This window comes from Apus apus, chromosome 7, assembly GCF_020740795.1.
Source record: "Apus apus isolate bApuApu2 chromosome 7, bApuApu2.pri.cur, whole genome shotgun sequence".
Taxonomy (NCBI): Eukaryota; Metazoa; Chordata; class Aves; order Apodiformes; family Apodidae; genus Apus; species Apus apus.
Window position 1 is genome coordinate 23689456 of NC_067288.1, and position 18238 is coordinate 23707693.

Below are 18238 nucleotides of genomic sequence, written 5' to 3' on the forward strand. Positions count from 1 at the left end.
CAGGAAAGCCTACCTAACAATCAGGCCTGACACCTTCTCCAAATAACTATTAACTTCTTCAGTGACTGATTTCCAAGTCGAGGAAACTTTTTCCAACACTGAAGTTTTGCTGGAAATGCATTAACATTCCTTTGTAATTCCTGGCATTAAATGAGCATTCAATTACTCTACAAGCTTTATAGGTCAAGGCACTCAAGATGATACAACTCTTATCAGGCCACTTAGTCAGCAGCATGTTTTAACGTTGAATACCACAGCATGGTTAATTAGGCTTTTTGTCAACTTGGGCCCAAATTCACATCTGATAAAAGATAAAAAATAATGCCCTGCTTCTGGCTTACACCAACGCTGAAAGAGACCTTCAGTGCAACACGTGCAAATTTCATCTGCCATTTATAACATTCTAAACACTTTTGAGGACATCTGAAATCAAACTGCCCATACTGAAGTCACCTTCAGAGAAGTTAGTTTTCTGACAATACAATTTTCATGGATTTGTTCAAGTCTTTATCTAAGTATCTCAATACATTTTGCTCGCTAAATTTAGAAGTAACCTTTCAGTGAACCAATTAGCAATGCCATAAACAGGTCAAAGTCACCCAAACCTCTTTGCACAAAAGCCTTCCCGACAACTGTTCCATTTTAATGATGCTGCACCATTTTTTTCAAGAATTTAGCAAAAAGGACATAGGAGTAACTTCTTGTAACAGCTTGTGCCAGGAAACCCAAGCAATTCCAATCCATGAGACCAAAGACTGCTACCAAATGAACAAGCACATCAGAGTGCTTGTCTCTTCAGCTGCTTCACCTTAAACTTTGCTCATTGCAGAAGAAGCATTTCCAGATTAATATTGCTGTCAGCCTATTCAGAAAAATCTTTATTTCCACTATTGTTACTGATACTGTTATGGAAAACAAATAAATTAGTTGGGTTTATTTTTATAATGCACTTTCTCTGACTTCACCTCGCTTTCGCTGTCCCACCTCAATTTTAAGTGTCAGTAAGAAATGGTGAGAAGACATCTTCACACCTACAAATACACCAGGGGTTGACACTTCAGCTGATCATAGAACATAGGAGCTGATAATTGTTTCAGATTCAAGGAACTCTCAGCATTTACTGTCATGCACCAAACCCACTCTTTACTCGTACTTGATTAAAAATTTAATCAAGTTGTCAAGCACCCATGACAACTGCTTTAACCACAACAAAAGAATGAGAAAAGTTTGAAGTGAGCAGCACATACAAAAATGGGAACCAAGGCAATTAATATTAAATCTAGAAATTAAATTGCAAACAACTAAATTATGCTAACCTGTATGTGACTCCTTTCTGAGCTTAACAGACTTTCTGTAATAAGGGAGCTTGTAGAAAATCTCAATTTTGGTGCAATTCCCTAGAAGAGAGACAAAAATTGATCAAGCTCCAACTCAAGATAAAGGGTATCAAAGAAGTAAATGTCACCTAATGTAACAAACCATTCCTAATTTTCAGCCATTTCCTTTGTTAATTTCAGCCTTTAATAAAGATAATTAGAAAAGACAGAAGAGCAATGGTAAATGTCAAGATGCTAACATTTGCATTTCTGACAATTCAATTACAGATTATTGCATTGCTTTCGTACAACAATTAAGGTCTGACTTTTATTTCAATACATTTCTTTATCAAAAGCACTTTTAAACATTTTTCATGCCATGCTATATAGCATCAGTGAAAATTCCAGTCATGCTCTAAGAAGTTTCATTAATGATAACTTTGGAAACTTATTTATAAGCAGTGTCAATTCTCCAGCCTTTTTTTTTTTTTTTTAAATTTTAAAAAATTGTCAATAACTGTTTATGTGTGACATCATTATGAAGAATCCTCCTTGTTCTGTAATGATTAGAGCAAAGTCTGATTTCTGTGGATTGTTCTATAACCATGGTCCCCTTCCTCTCAGTCCCCTCACATGTCACTGGGAAGAGGCAGCTGTAGTTTGACCAGTTTGGAGATAGTGGGGTCCAACAGGGCCTCCTGGTCATCCAGCACACATGTACTAATAGCCAGCAGGTCCTTCCATCTTTACATGGCTAACATTTCCTGTTCAACTTCTCCTCTTTTACTTCAGTCATGCCTGGAAACATAACACCTTGAAGAACTCTGCTTCCTGTTAAAATCAGTTAGGATCAGCCAACACATGCAAAGTTTACTGGGTTTCAATGGCAGAGATTATGACACACAAAAGATACCTCCCAAAAAAGACATAAAAGAACTAAAGGCCACACATTCTATCAACAAATGGGAATCATCTATGTGCATCTTACACAGCTCTGTAGTAGCAGAGAGAGAATAGTGTCCTTACAACTTTCTACCCTCTCTTCTTTTGACATGGAGAGAGTTTGTTGCACACCCAGAGTCACCTGTGTGAGTGGGCATTTGTGCACACGGACACACACAATCACTGAGAAACAAGAAAGGAGCTGGTCTGTTTGTGACTCTGCCCCACATTCTTAGGAATTAGCAGCAACTTCATGAGTGAAGTCTGCTGCTGAATCAAACTGGTCTCTACCACCTGCCTAAACACAAACTGATTTCCCATAAAGAAATCTGATCTGGCCCTGGGTTAGATTATGGACATGAAATGACAAAAAAAGCCAAGAAACCTCAGTTATAGCAGTTAACAGACTCCAGGATTCAATCAAGTCAAATTATGGCATATAAAAGATTTTGAAGCTGACTGTTTTCAATCAACTAATTTTTATTATTAATAAATTGTCAAGTGCTATCAACAATTTAAAAGAGGACTGTCCTGGTTTGAGCCAGGATGAAGCCAATTTTCCTTTTACTGTGTTTTTTTTTTTTTCCTTCAGTAAGCTCTCTTTTAACTAGTCCCAGAGCCTTCCGACTAAAGCTGATATGAGAGGAATGTTTTTGTAACTGCTGGATCTTCAAGGTCGCACCTTCACTCTGCCGCCTCAGACACTACGGGGAGATCTGTGACCCCCCCGTAGGAGGCTGAGTTAGACAGACAGCAAAATTGGCCAAAGATATTCCATTCCATATATTTACGTAAGCTCAGAGGACGGTCAGAGATCACAGAAGTCAACTTCCTTCCTGCTTCTTCTTCCCTTCTCTTCCGTCCATGGCCGGCGTCCGGGGAGGACTCCGTCCATCCATCACCATTGACCCCCAGGCTCGAGCTCTCCTGACCCTCATCACTCTCTGCTCTCTCCAGCAGCTCCGGGATTTCTCAGGACTCTTCCCAGCTCAGGAGATGCTGTGGGAGTTGCTGGGGGTTGGGGGAGGCAAGAGGTTTTTGCACATACCTGAACATATTTGTACATAATTGTATGTATTTTCTTGTATCATTAGTGTTTAATTAAAGCTGTGTAGTTTAGTTTTCAATCCAGCCAAGTCTCTCTCTTTTTCTCTCTCTCCTTCCCTACCTGGGTGGGAGGGGGAGGGGATCGAGAGCATTGTTGTCAGATCTGAGTCAAAAGGTGACAACAATTTATTGGCGCCCAACGTGGGGCTTGATTTTAAGCCCAGATTATAACTTTTCATTAATTGGGAGTATTCAAAATTCCATCTCTGATGGGAGGAATCTCTCAGATAGCAATGGGCAACGGCTCTGCTGAATTTCCTGACGGATTGAAAACTGAACATCGACAGAACCAACGAGCAGATGAGGCTGCTCAAGTGTTCCAAATAGACTTAGACTAGGAACATAAGGGTGACCTCTTTCTGGCTCGATGGGCCCATGACACTTCAGGTCCTCAGGGCAGAGATGCAACACACAAACGGGCTCGTGATCGAGGGGTGGACTTAACCACGGACACTGTTGCACAGGTGATCCACAACTGTGAGACGTGGGCTGTAATTAAGCAGGCAAAGCGATTGAAACCTTTGTGGTATGAGGGGAGGTGGTCCAAGTACAGGTATGGAGAGGCCTGGCAAATTGACTACATCACACTGCCTCAGACCTGCCAGGGTAAGCGCTATGTGCTTACAAGGGTGGAAACAAGTACAGGATGGTGGGAAACCTATCCTGTGCCTCATGTCACAGCCAGGAATACTACCCTGGGCCTTGAGAAGCAAGTCTTGTGGAGACACGGTACTCCACAAAGAATTGAGTCAGACAATGGGACTCATTTCAAAAACAGTCTTGTCACTGACTGGGCTAAAGAGAATGGTAGTGAGTGGATATATCGAAAAAAAAAATAAAAAAATGAGGGGGCACCCAGATTTGAACTGGGGACCTCTTGATCTGCAGTCAAATGCTCTACCACTGAGCTATACCCCCACCTGCTGGCAACAACCCTTTAAAAGAGGACACATCAGAATGAGTAAGTCTTCTATAAAAAATAATAATGGAGCACCTATTGCTCTTACAGACTGATTACAGAATTGTTAAATACTGATAGCTAAAAAGTCAAGCAAACCCATGGTTTCCTCAGTGGTTTATGGGGAGGGAACATGGAATGGCACTCAAATACTCAAGCATGGATATGTCAAAAGTAACTTATCGGCCAAAAGCCACCAGAGGAGTAGCTCTGTTCTCTGTAGGTCCCAAGCTAGAGATTGCTGAAGGATACTCAAGATATATAAAGATGGCTGTACAGCCCCAAACATATCGTAAGTGAAAGTCCAGTCAAAAAGCTGTTGGGATCTACTCCTTTACCACCAGTTTAGTGGCATCTGCAGCCCTGAGCAGGCTTGTCAGTCCTTCTGAACCAGTCATTAAACAGATGTGACTTGGACATGATATTAATTTGATCACAGAAGAAAGTGTAAAGGTGGTTCATATTTAGAGGAACTCAAGTTAGAAAACAAGTCTAATATGTGCTTTTGAGTGTAAGGAGCACATAGACAAGTCAGTAGCTTAAAAAAGTATGTATGAATAAAATAGAAGGTCTTGGTATGCTAATGAAAGACAATATAACAAAAAAGAAACTGTTTTAAGTAACACAGCAAATACTGCATGAAGGTGGGGAATGGAGATAAGAAATTCTGTAAGAAGTCACCACCAGTCAAGGCTTAAACATATTCTGGAAGGCAAAAGAAATATAGAAGAGCCAGCAAAAGCCTCAGCTGGGTAACACTGGACCAGGAGAGATAACTCGAGGCACGTCTTGTCCGTGTATTGTGCTCGCAAGCCTCAGAAGATATTTAGCCAGAGACATTATCAGCCAAGTGCCAGATTTCTGGAGGAGTTCTGATCCTCTCAACTTGGGATTCCTTCCAACTGGCAGATTAACAGTGTTAATCAGACACTGCTTGTCACTGCCTATCTGAACTCCACAAGAGTAACCCTGCTGTTGCTACCTTTATTTTTTTAATAGAAGACAAATTTATTGGGAATCAAAGTGCCCCTGAAGCACAGCTGTCAGTCAAAAATACTCAACATCTCAGCTAGCTATAAATAACTTTTCAAGTGGGAAGAACATGGCTTCAGTAGCACAGGAATAATGTGAGGGTTCTCAAGACCTTGTTTAACCCTTTCCCTCTGGCTTAGCAACCACATTCAGCCCTTGGTGCTGACTGAATTAGCAAAAGATACTTGCCAGTAAAGCTTAGGGAACACTAGAAGATGGAGACATTTGAGACTTTGTTTCTATTGGACATAAAAATCAGCTACCTCATTTGGCAAGCAAGGAGAGGAACCACAAATTCTGTTTGGGAGTCTCCCTCCAATTCCATTAAACACAGCCTCTTTATTATTCCTAAAAATGGGGTCAGTATGCCAGAATCCTTTCTTAAATTGCTGTTCTGCAATGGATATGGAACAGAGCAACAGATGCTTCTGCAGTCCTTGTTTCAGGGCAAACATGGATTTCATTGACACTGTTCCCAAGGACATGGAAGTACATTTCTGTCTTACATCAGTCAACTTTTTAAAGCTACAACAGTGTCATAATTTCAGCTACACATCCCAATTACTTGGATCACATCTTCTCACAGCTCAGAAATTATGGCACCTTCTCTTTATTAGGAAAATATGTAATTTTTGTATTAAAAACCCAAAACAAAAAAACCCTCAACTTATCTAGTGGCTCTGCTTCTACAAAGACTCATTATATTGCATTTACAAAAAAACTGAAACCATTTTGCTAATGCCACCTCATTTATTACTCCCTTCCTCTCTAATATTTCTCAACATCAGAAAAGTACCTGTTCTGCAAGTAATATGAAAGCTATCCAGTCCCACCCCCTCCCTTGAGCCACCACTAACATGCACAGAATAAGCCATACCTAAGAGATGCTATGGACAAAAAATAATGGCTATTTTTGCAGGGACAAGTTAAGCTGCTGCAGAATCACAGATCTTGCATCAAAAAAATCCCAGCTTTAATTCATTCAAATGTAACACAGCATTAGACACCAAATTAGAAGTTCTAATTGCAAGTGACTGGGCAATTTCCAGGTTGCAACAGAAAGATGATACCAAGTAAAAGATAACAATTACCTTTAATCAGCATTTCCCTCCTGCCATGTGTTTTTAATCCAATCCCAATGGACAACTGAGTACCTGTCTTCCCAATGCAAATGTCCTGTCACTTCACTTTAACCCAAATGAGACAAACCAAACAAGCCCCAAAACACATCTCCTACATCATGACCATCATCTTAAAAGTGCCTTTGTGAGTTACTCCACTGACACCTAAGATTCAACAGCTCAACTCTATGAAAGGGCAGTGCGAGATAAATTCATTGTCATTTACCGTGTACTGAGAATCATAGAATCATTAAGGTTGGAAGGGACCTCAGAGATCATCAAGTTCCAACCCCCCTGCCATGAGCAGGGAGCTCTACCACTAGATCAGGTTGCACAAAACCTCGTCCAACCTGGCCTTAAAAACCTTCAGGGATGGGGCATCAACAACCTCCCTTGACAACCCATTCCAGTTCCTCACCACCCTTACAGGGAAGAATTTCTTCCTAATATCCAACCTAAATCTCCCCTCTCTCAGTTTAAAACCATTATCCCTTGTCCTATCACTGTCTTCTCTGATGAAAAGCCCCAGCCCAGCTTTCCTGTAGGCCCCTTTCAAGTACTGGAAGGCCCCTATAAGGTCTCCCTGGAGCTTTCTCTTCTCTAGGCTGAACAGCCTCAACTCTCTCAGCCTGTCTTCATAGCAGAGGTGCTCCAGGCCTTTGATCATCTTGGTGGGCCTTCTCTGGACCCTCTCCAACAGGTCTGTATCTTTCTTGTGCTGAGGGCACCAGAACTGTACACAGTATTCCAGGTGGGGTCTCACCAGAGCAGAGCAGAGGCTCTGGTAAGGGCTCTGCAGCCCTTATCTCCAGAAAATTAACATTAATTCATCACATGCATTCTGCTAATTAGTTATCCTTTATCACAGCTTTTTGAAACTGCCGAAAAGGCAAGTTTGTGTGAATGGCCTGAGCAGACCTTAAGAAACAGGCTTTAGAACTGAAAAACAATCACATAGCACTAAGCTAAATTTCAAATCACATCCTATTTCAGTGGTGATCTTGCACCTCAGGGAGGCCCACAGGTCAGACGGCATAGCAATAGAAATTTGTACTGTCATTGTCCTAAACAGTACCAAAAACGGTCCAAACCATAACGTTTCAAAGAGAGACTGAGGAGGGAGGGTCACAGGCTTTATCTGTGGAGAAGTGTGAAGCTGATATGAAACCTCCTTCTCCTCCATCCCTTCAACTCTCAGCTGCACCACAGATGAAAATGACCGGAAGCCGAGGTGCGGTGCTGTGCTGCAAACCAACTGCTAACTCCCTCCTTCGCGTTAAACAATTTCTCGAAGCATCTTGAACAAAGATTAAACCTTTACTAAAAGTTCAATTGTGGATTAGTACATTTCAACACCTGAAATGGCCAAATCTGTCAGAAGCAACCGCTTTTCATCTCAAGCAGTTCAAGGGGTTTCTTCAGTGAAACACACTGTGCCATAAATACAACCCACAGATATTCACTCACTGCAAAAGAAGACGACCTCTTCATTAAAATCTCACGATCTACACCACGGTGCCCACGGGTAAGCTTAGGGTCAGGGAACAGGAAATCTCTTGTATTTTCTTCATATGTAGCTAGAATTTTTCCTACTAAAAAAGAAAATACATACTTGAGCAGGAAAATAGACAGCGTCACGTAGTACAGACACCACACACAAGGCCACATTGAAATGAAGATAAATGTTGATCTTTACAAATTAACAGCCTCTAAAACTCCCATTACAGTAGGAGATAACCTCATCAAGTTAAATCAGCAGCAGAAATGTGTAGAATCTACTCTGAAAGTATGTTTGCAGTATTATTGTAAAAAAATTATGAAACAGTTAACACAATCTTTTTAAAGAGATTTATAATGTTTTCTCTTGCCGATTCTTCAGTGGTTTCTCTTTCTTTTCCTTCCATGCCAAAGAAGAAATCAGTATTTTTTGTCAGCCAACCCCTTATGAAAAACTGTTTCATTCTATATTACAGAATAGTAATAGCAGTAGTAAGAATAGGCATAGTAGTAGGAAAGAAACACAAACATCAAAATCATTATCTCAAGATTTTTCTCACTATCCTGGTTTGCTACTTTAAGAAAAAATAAATCTATTATCTTCTTTAGGGGAAAACCTTAAATTGTACTATTGCAGTAATCTTGTATCATATCTGCCTCCAACTCCTGAAATAAAAATCTTTATCCAAGATATTTTACCCTCCCACAACAAAAATCCACATGCAGTAAATTCCTTCAAGTGAAGAGTCTGGTGAGTCACCTGAGAGAAGCAATCATTTCCTTGGAAGTACTAAGGACAAATGACAGTGAGTGCTTTTAATACCACAGTTTCCAAACGAGTCCTCTGTAAAACTTGACTTTATTTCCAATAAAATGCAAATTTACATTATTCATGGGAACACTTGAATTTCATTAAAATAGATTTCTATAATCACACAAACCAATAACAGAAGTATGACAAATTGCTATTTATTATCTTCACATATCCCAAGAGACCTGTAATACTTGCAGTGAGGATAAGAGTTTTCCCAATGGTCACCATTAAAATGGAAGGGAAAAAAGTGTCATGCTGAGAACAGGACTATGCACTCTGAAATTTCACAGACAGCCACTTTGCAAGTGAATTGTGATGCAGTTAATAACTGTGCACTGGATGATTTCAGTTTATTTTCCATTTTTAAAATATTATCACTTTCCTAAGCCTTAGTGTGGTACATTTCAATATTCAGTTATTCTTCTCTTTTAGGCACGAGATCCTCTTGATCTATTAACATTTTATATTCAGAGGACTATTTGTTGAAGAGCTTTTTATGTTGTTTGTGTGTTGGAAAAAGTGATTGTGCTGTAATGGGCAACATCCTCATGGAAATTCACCTTCTGGAGTGCATAATTTATAAAGAGACTCATACAATACCTGGAGGAACGAGCTGTATTAGTTCAAGTACTGCTGTGTCAACTAGAAAGGAAAAAAAGTTTTGTAATGAGTTAGAAAAACTAAAATGGAAAGTAATTCTGCTAGTCAAAACACAAGAACAAAGGCTCATGGATTTAAGCTTCATAGCACTGTATGTAGCTACACTACATAGCTACAGCAATAAGAGAAAACTCAGAACATTTTGAATATCACAGATAAACACAGTGACATTAGCAGCATACAAATAACAAACCTAAACTCTACTTAGAACTTGGTAAGTTCTATCTGCTGTCCTTCTTTTAAAGAAGGTGATGTGAGTTTCAACTCTTCTTCAGATAGCTCCCAGTTGGAGGGAACATATTCCTGGAGTCTGAGTTCAGAGTCAGTGTTGTCTTGCTACAATTTATGATGCTTCACATGTGGCAAGACATAAGATTTTCTTAAAAAAATGAATATTTTTACAAAAATAGAAAATTTATGCCTTTATTATTTGAAAGTAAATCAAACAAATGATCCGCTAAAGGCAGCCATTACCTATATGGATAACCAGTTGGATTTTCCATTAATTATAACTTTTTAAACTTTTCCTCTTCTAGAGCATGTAGCATACATTTCTAGAGGCATTTTGTTAGTTAACAGTATTTTGGGTAAGTTACTAGCAACAAGAGACAGCAAAAAACCCTCTGCTTGCACTGACAAGGAATAGTCTATTCTGAAAACCCACCAGTGCTAGAGTCCTACCTATTTAAGCACATGATACACTACAATGGTTACCCACTGGTTTTTCAGAGAACAGGCTCCTGACAGAAAAATTATCTCATACTTTGAACATCCAAAAAATCTTTAGAGCCCATACATGCATGACAGTAATTCAAACAACATAGTATACATAAAAAGCAGAACCTACGTTCCAGTAACTCCACGAGATCACCAGGATCAACTACCTCAGGAAATGCCTGGAAAAGAAATTAAGAAATAACAATAATGGCACAGTCAAAGTGATCAGATGCACCTCTGAGGAAAGAGAAGGTAAAAAAATAAAAAAACCCAATATTTTCCCTTGCTTTAGATGGCTGCCAGGCGTCCTATCCCCACTTGAAAAAGAAAGGAAACTGAAAATATAATTTGGCACACGATCAAATTCATTGAAAACCAGCAGCTCTTGTAATATGCTTTCTAGCCATTCAGTGTTACCTCTCCATATTTAAACTAGGAGGTGTTGTGAAGAGTTGAAACAGAGAGATAAGTATTGTCTGAGAAAGTTACAAGAAAGACAAATGGCCGAATCGACTAGAATTCTTATAGATGAAGAATATATTCTTTAATATATTAGTAATGCTTTAAGCTTCACTTGGATGGAAGTGACTACTTGTGTACAAAGTCCTGTTCAGGACTTGTAACCTGAATTTTTTAACCTGAATTCCATGTGAATAGATGGCAAGGAACAGAGTGGGATGTTGCACTGGATATTCAGCAGGTTAACAGACTTCCCCCTAATTCTCTACAGAAGTCTCAGCAGAGGGGTGTAGATGACTTTGCTGTTGGAGGTACCAAACACTAAAAAATACCAAAGCAATGCTGCTCCACAAGTATCTAGCTCTATTTAATACCTATTTGTAAGAAGACAGGTATTTTCAGCTTTCTTATTCACCTCTTCTGTAAGCAGATATATCCTGGTGTCTTGGAGTTCCTCTACATTACACTGAAATCAGTACATTTCCCTTAAGTAGTTTGTGGTATGATTGTCTTTAAAAAACTGTGGTCTTTTTTACTCTTCAGTAGCTGGTGAAATTATCACTGTTTGTATCTTACTCCCATCACCAGAGCATCACTGATGTTTACTCAGTCTGGTTTTCAAACTGCTGGGGGATGCTAAAAGGAAAAGAACTAGAAAGGGCAAAGTAATATTATTCATAGGTAGTCAAGAAGCCAGATCGTATCTGTAAGATACTATGTTTCATTATCCCTGTGGTACTAATAATGAAGGTAGTAGGGACTCAGCATATGTGATAAACAACTACAAATTATAAAGCTAGAGTACCAACCTGGGGATTCTGGTGTCAAACCATGAAAAAAAAATAATCTCAAAGGCAGAAAGATGTCACCAAAAAGGCTTGAGCTGCTATTCTGTCCTTCTACTAAATTAAGCTAGCTCTCCTACATCTTACAGTCTTTGTTCTTCATCTTGCCATAGTTTTTAGAACAACAACATTCAGTTCCTTCCAAGCCAGAAAAACAGACACTGAAAAGGGACAGTTCACAAAAGAATGAATAAACACCTAAAAAGCCTCATTGTATATTATAATCTTCAGTATGCATAATTTTGAGTCACCATAACAGGCACACACCTCCTTTGTGCTGTAGAGAAGCAGAAGTGAGCAATCCTCAGTGTGATTACTTGTGCTCAGGAGTTGTGCAGTGAGGTTTTTGGCATTTGGGACAGGTTTTCTTTGGTTTCTATTAGCTCTTGACATTATCTTACCTTTTCAAATACTAGTTTTTCTTGAAAGAAGAGTGGAAAGGCTGCAGGGACATGTTGAGTCTTTTTGTACTGCCCAAGTACAGAAACACTGAGATAAAGTTCCTCTCTGCCTTTCAAAACCACTCCAGGGCAAGTTACCTGGAAGAATAACACATTCATTAAATAAAATGAACTTTAGTTATAGAAGTAATAGCTGTTTTGAAGATAGAAATGAAATTATCAAGGCTGAAATGGTTGATTTCTGAGCGTCAGATTATCACAGATTAGAGTGACAAAAATTCGTTTCTAAAGCAATTCTGCTTGTACAGACTGACTCAGAAAAAATAGTCACCATTTAAGAAGAATCAGAACCAAATACTGTAAGTAAACATACTCCATTGTCTTCAACCAAAACTGAAATCCAGTATCCCAGTCCCAGGTTAATGCAGTTATAGGCATGCACTGACTATACGAGTTAAGCATCAAGGGCCACATGAGGTTCTATATGAAGAGTCATGTAGAATGATGTCTACATGATGTTAAGACACAAATATCCATCAAAATTTTAGCCTAGCCACAGAGAAAACAAAGCTGGTAAATATACATCCTTAGGTTTCCCTCCTCAGTCCAGCCACCAAAAAGGGCAAGTTTATTTGCAAAAAATACATTAACTTTGTGTTCTAATGCAAATGAGAAAAAGCAACTGTTGTTCCACTCTTGTTAAGACACATGGTACACAAAAGTTTTATCTGAGAAGTCTGGCCATGTTGGAGAGTATTCAAGGCAGGGAAGGCTCCTTATTAGGCTGCCAGATTCTGATGCTAATCCCTCAACTTTCCCTGGACAATTCTTAAGGGGTCGGTATGTTTTTAAAGCTTTGATTCATCAGACATGCTTGTGTTTTCACTGCAAGGCTGTACACGACTCATTGCAAAACTATTTGCTATTTTCTCCAAGCCACATGGTTTTATAATGTTACCCAGAGAGAGAGAATTGGCACCTTTCACTTCAGTTCTGCTGCTCACTTTTTATCGCAGTATAATAAATATAAGCTTGTCTCTTCCAACATAAGGTTACTGGAGAAAGTGTTCAGACTTTCAATTGCCAGGTAGAAAGACAGAGGAGAGTGACAGGAATTAAAATAAGTGCTTTAGTTACAGTCTCCTACTCCCAAATGAACGTTTTACTTGAAAAATCCTAACTGGATCTAAAAGAAAACTATATAAAGAGCTGAAAAAGAGCTTTAGGTGAAAGAAATCAATGTGTAACAGATTATAGACACAGTATAAACTAAAAAATAGTGCTTCTACTCATAAATATTCAAGAATAAGAAAAAAAAAAGGGGGGGGTTCTCTCCATGTAAAGTAAGACTTTGAATCTGCAAGAAAAGTGTGAGAATAGGTATCTCAATTGAAACAGACTGTCAAGAATTCAACAGCTTATATGACATTTGTGCAGTTGCAAGTGTGAATAGGAGTGAGTGAAAGAGACAGACTTCATTCATACAAGGCAAGATCCCCCAAACTATATACTACAAGTCATATTAAATTAGTTCTCGCTTTTCTTCTTGACATTTTTCCAGATTGTACAATAATTTTTAGCTGGGGTTTTGTGCCTTTCACCTTAGAGAAGGCAACCAATATTTGTCTCTTTATTGAGATGAAAAGTGAGAGGTTTGAAGACTTCAGAGAAGGCAAAACTGCAAACAACAGCTGCCACTTATTCTGGCTACCCTCTAAAACGAAAAATTCTTACAAATCAGCATGTGGGGCAAGACAGCACATGTAGAAACTTGAGCTTCTGCTGCTCTAGAGATAAACTGCACAATTCATTGCCTGGGCTGGAACACCAAATCTACACGTTTATGTAACTTTAAACCAGCTCCAAAAAATAACTGACACAGGTAAATCTGCAGTTCCTTAAATCTGTTTTGTAGTATGTGATGCATGGAACTGCGTAACACTGAGGAGACAAACTGAAGCTCTCATCTGATTGCAAAATGTTGAGGCAGGATGAGGGACCATTTTAAAGACTGGAATAATATTATCTATGGATCAGCTAAGGAAGAGGGGTATCAATGCTGCAATTAACTGATCTCACAACCAACCAGAACTATGATGAATCTCTAGGACAGTGTTACCCTGGACTCCTCTGCTGCAGTTCCAGGAGGATGGAAAACATGTACCAGCCCTGGTACTGGTGTTGTCCAGACATCACAAACAGCCATGAAGGAATCCCTGAATTCGTCTAACAGAAAGGAACAGAATTTTACTGATCCACGACCTCTACTGCATTTGTTTGTTACACTCAGTCCTAAAACCATAGCTGCATATGTAACCCATAAAAAAAGGCAGGCCTTGAAAAATCCCTGTAATTGTCAATTACCATCAAAACAAGAAGAGCTTCCTCTGAAGGGCAATGGACAGTATTAACGTCTGCCAAGTGCAAGCTTCTAGACAGAATAGCATTTTGGACTTAGAGCTGCAAAAATAATCTCAGTACGAAGAGATGCCATTTTAGTTTCCTTACCTGGCACTAATCCACAGGACTATTAATTCATTTCAGGGCTTAAAGCTTTACCTGCCTTCACTGCCACATTTGTGAATTCTCCGTGTAGCGATGACATGAAGAAAAATGTGAACTTCATTCTGCTACTACATGAACAATCTAAATGCCAACAGCAGAGGCAGGCACCAAAATCAGTCTCAAAAAAACAAATAACAATGAAATCTCAGTCTGAGTGATCATGAATTATTAAACTTAAATTAATAGCAGGATAAACGAAGTACAGTCTTCAACCAAGGCTTCCCATTTTAGAATGGCAGCCTTTCAGAAATGGAGACAACTAGAAGTGAATTAAACCAAAGCACTCGAGGACTTAAATCAGAAAAGACCTTGGAATTTCATTAAGTCCAAAAGGAGCAAAATCCATTTGTCTCCTAGAGCAAGGGAAAACCAAAGAGAGCAGAACTTCAGACATCAGTGGATTGGTTTCAAAGAGGGTTGAGAAATATGCAGAGCAGTGTAAAAGAGCAGGAAGAAGAATCAGGAATTTGGACACGGCTCTAGCCAGAAATAAAGCAAAGAAGAAGAAAACAAGTGGATGTAGCAAAAATTAACCAGGATGCAAAAACTAACAAATGTACATCCCAAATGCAACTGACTGTTTTGCCTTGCTTTAATGACACTTTGTACATGAGGAAAAAAACAACTTAAAGAATGGAATTACAGAAACTGAAATTGCCTGATATGTATTAGGCCTGGACCAAGGAGTCACAGGGAGAATGAATCATCTTCAGCTCAGGTTCTGAAAGAATTTTTTTTGCTGCATATATATTGAACTAAAAGCTATGTTATCAACACCAGGATAGTATCATCTGCTGAAAAATAACAAACACAAACCCCACATGAGGTGGAAAATGAGCTCTGAAAAATTATAACCTCACCAATCAGAATACTTAAATAGGAAGCAGTAAAGAATAAAGGATATGGAGGAAAACATGACTATAAAAAAAGCCCAGCATAAAAATAGATCAGTCAAGCAAAAAACCTGACATTTTCTTCAAAGCCTGTTTCTCTGGACAAAGGATATCTAATTCATCTGGACATCAGTTACAGCATATGATGCCACATGAGAAATTATTACTTATGATACAGAAGGTGGGAGTTAGTAAGAAAGTCCTAAGTTGGTATGGAACTGGCCAAAGGACATGCAAACAATACGCAAAACTGGGAGGCATCAACCTGTGAGGTACTGTTAAAAACAATCCTTTATATATTCTGGGATCCAAGTCTTTTAATATTGTTAACGACCCTAACACAAGAAGTCAGAGCATTCTCAAGAAGTTTCTCCAATTAAAATTCAGAAATCATCAGAGGTGAAGAAAAAGATTTAGAAAAAAAAAAATGTTTGCAGAATCACAGTAACAGAAATGAGATGCACCTACTGTGTATTGACAACAGTATCTGCTTTCACTGAGGGGCTAACCTTCAAAGCTGGCTGAGGGGAAGATGATAATTTTATTACTAAATGACAGCATAACTGCAGTGCAGCTGTGAAGAGATTAAGAAATAGAGAAATTTTGGACCTTTTTTCCCCCCCTAACAGCATCTAAGGGAACAGCAAGACCACATTTGGAAGGTTCAGTTCAGTTCTGATCCTGATCAGTGCAAATTCAAAGTGGAAGAGCAGCACTCATCGTTCACATGATCAGAAGACTGGTGAGCCTATGACACAAAATGCTACCAAAACCCCCAGATCTCATTAGCTGAGAAAGATGAATGGTGAAATGACAAGAGTGCTGCCCAAAAAATACATCAAGAGGAGCAAACATCAAGGATGCAAAAAAAATGACTTAAGTGAAAGGCCACTGTTGACATTTGTGTGAGAGTAGGTCATCGAGTAGCCAGAAGGAAATTTAGGCTGGAAAGTTTTCAAACAATCACAGAAATGAAACGTCAAAGCAGGTTCCAAGAGGAACAAAGAAAAGGCAGAACAAGCGGTTCAAAACAAGCCTAAATACACTTATCAAAAAGGGTTATCTGAGAGAAATGATGTAGCATAGCAGCGATATGTGCTGAAAGAGGCACTCGACCTGTGCAGGTTTCTGTTCTGTCCCTTTCTTTCCACTGTTATTTGTAGCCTTGAGAGCAGGGTGAATATAAAATACCCCACAACTGAATAAGCCTGACCCTGGGGCAACACTTTTCCTGTACTCTTTCCTGGCACAGGAATAGTTCACAACAGTAGAACAGAAAAGCACATCTGCTCCTTTCCAAGAACCAAGTGGGCCTTTGCATTACGAACACCAACTGTGAGACAGCAGAGCAACACCATGAGGGTGATGCCCTCACCATGCACCTGTAGACAATCACAGCTCTATTTTAGAGCAGCCACACAAGTTTGGGAACAAAGATGGTTAAACACGCAGGAATACTGGGTCCATTTCCCAGTGTGTACTTTCTGGATCTGCACTTGAATTTTCTGGATGGCAGCTCAGGTTTTCTTCTTCCAGCAGCAAGTATTCCAACAGCACTTGCTGTGTGAGGAGGCCTAACTTCTGGCTTACAGCGACCAGGTCCTGTGAAGCCACCAGCTCCAGAGTAACAGAGCACTGCCTAACTCAGCCGCTTTTTCAAAGTCCCCAGGAGCCTCCTGCTTTCCTCCCACCTTGTACACAAGCAGAAAACTTTGCAGACTTTATACAGGGAACGGTCCCAACATGATGAATGTGAAACCTCTCCACTCTGACACCTCCTGACTGACCTCGACCCTCCCCAAGCACCCCCCAGAGCTGCCCAGGGCCACCTCCTGCCCGGACAGGACCTCATCCTTCACAGGGGAGCACGTGCCACGTACAAGCTGCGCTTTCCCGGGAATTCTTTTACTGTTGTTTTGGTTTGGTTTTTTTTTTCAAGAGTGCCTTTCTCACAGCTTCACCAGAATAACTGTCTCTTATAGAAGACTTTCTCCACGGGACGCGAGAGCTGTGGAGCAGCACGGCTGCTGCCAACACCGCCGGGTAACGGGACCGGCTGCCGCGGGGCGCGAACACGGAAGGGGTAGAACCAGCAACACGAACCAGCTGCCCAGAAGTGCTCTGGGGCCGGCAGAACGGGGCGGTGGCTGAGCGGGGGAAGCGGGCGGGAAGCGGCGCCGGAAGGTCAAACCGCGGCTTCTCCCCCAGCCTGCGGCCCGCCCGCCGCGCCCCGCTGAGGGCGGTGGGGCCGGCGTTCCGGGCACTCACCGAGCGGAGGTCCAGCTGCAGGACGCAGAGCAGCGCTTTCCGCGGCATGGGCGGCCGGGCCGGGCCGGGGCCGCGGCAGCGACGCCGTCGTCACGGCAACCGGGGCTTCCGGCCCCGCGCCGGGGAAGAGCGGGCGGGCCCGCCGCGCATGCGCACAACAACCCTCCCCGGCGGGGCGGACCGCGGCGTGAGGGGAGGAGGCTGTGGGCGAGCGGCGGCCGGGCCCGGCCCGCCTCCCCTCCCGCAGCCCCGGGCCGGGCCGGGCCCGCCTCCCGTCCCTCGGGCTGCCGGTCCGCCCGGCCCCTCCGGCACGAGTCCTCCTCCTTCCCACAATGCCCTGCGCCCGCGGGCTCACCGCCACCATCGCTCCCACAGTGCCTTGCGCGGCGCGCATGCCCGTTCCCTCAGGCCGGGCCCTCCCGCTCAGCCCCGGGGCCCCTCCGGGCTCAGCCCCCCCGGGCTCAGCCCCCCCGGGCTCAGCCCTCGCCCCTGCTCATCCACACCGTCTGCGCAGGTGCTGCCGCCCGCCTTCCCGCGCTTCCTACGGAGACGCGTGGCGCTGAGCTGCTTGGGTGTGTCAGGACAGGCAGGCTCAGCGGTGGGTGCCGTGTTAAGAGGGCGATTGCTGGTGCAGAAGCCAGAG

General features: G+C 41.4%; 1 protein-coding gene and 1 non-coding gene across 10 annotated transcripts in view; both read right to left on the bottom strand.

The window, feature by feature from the left end:
* SPATA6 (spermatogenesis associated 6) overlaps positions 1–17887 on the bottom strand; it is a 59988-nt gene extending 42101 nt beyond the window's left edge. For 7 of the 9 annotated variants that reach the window (XR_007890032.1, XR_007890029.1, XR_007890031.1 and 4 more), the window contains exons 1-6: positions 17596–17886; positions 11870–12007; positions 10295–10343; positions 9388–9429; positions 7944–8068; positions 1317–1397 (exon numbers count right to left, since the gene is read on the bottom strand). Coding sequence is in view for 2 of the 9 variants with exons in the window: in XM_051624851.1 (XP_051480811.1) it covers positions 1317–1397; positions 7944–8068; positions 9388–9429; positions 10295–10343; positions 11870–12007; positions 17596–17643 (483 nt within the window). In the remaining 7 variants the exon portion in view is untranslated. Of the gene's footprint in view, positions 1–1316; positions 1398–7943; positions 8069–9387; positions 9430–10294; positions 10344–11869; positions 12008–17595 lie in introns of all 9 variants that reach the window. The other 2 variants (XR_007890033.1, XM_051624852.1) reach the window with 2 other exon arrangements.
* Positions 4212–4283, bottom strand: TRNAC-GCA (transfer RNA cysteine (anticodon GCA)). Its single transcript has one exon. It is a non-coding gene; the product is annotated as a tRNA-Cys (tRNA).
* Positions 17888–18238: the final 351 nt, after the last annotated feature.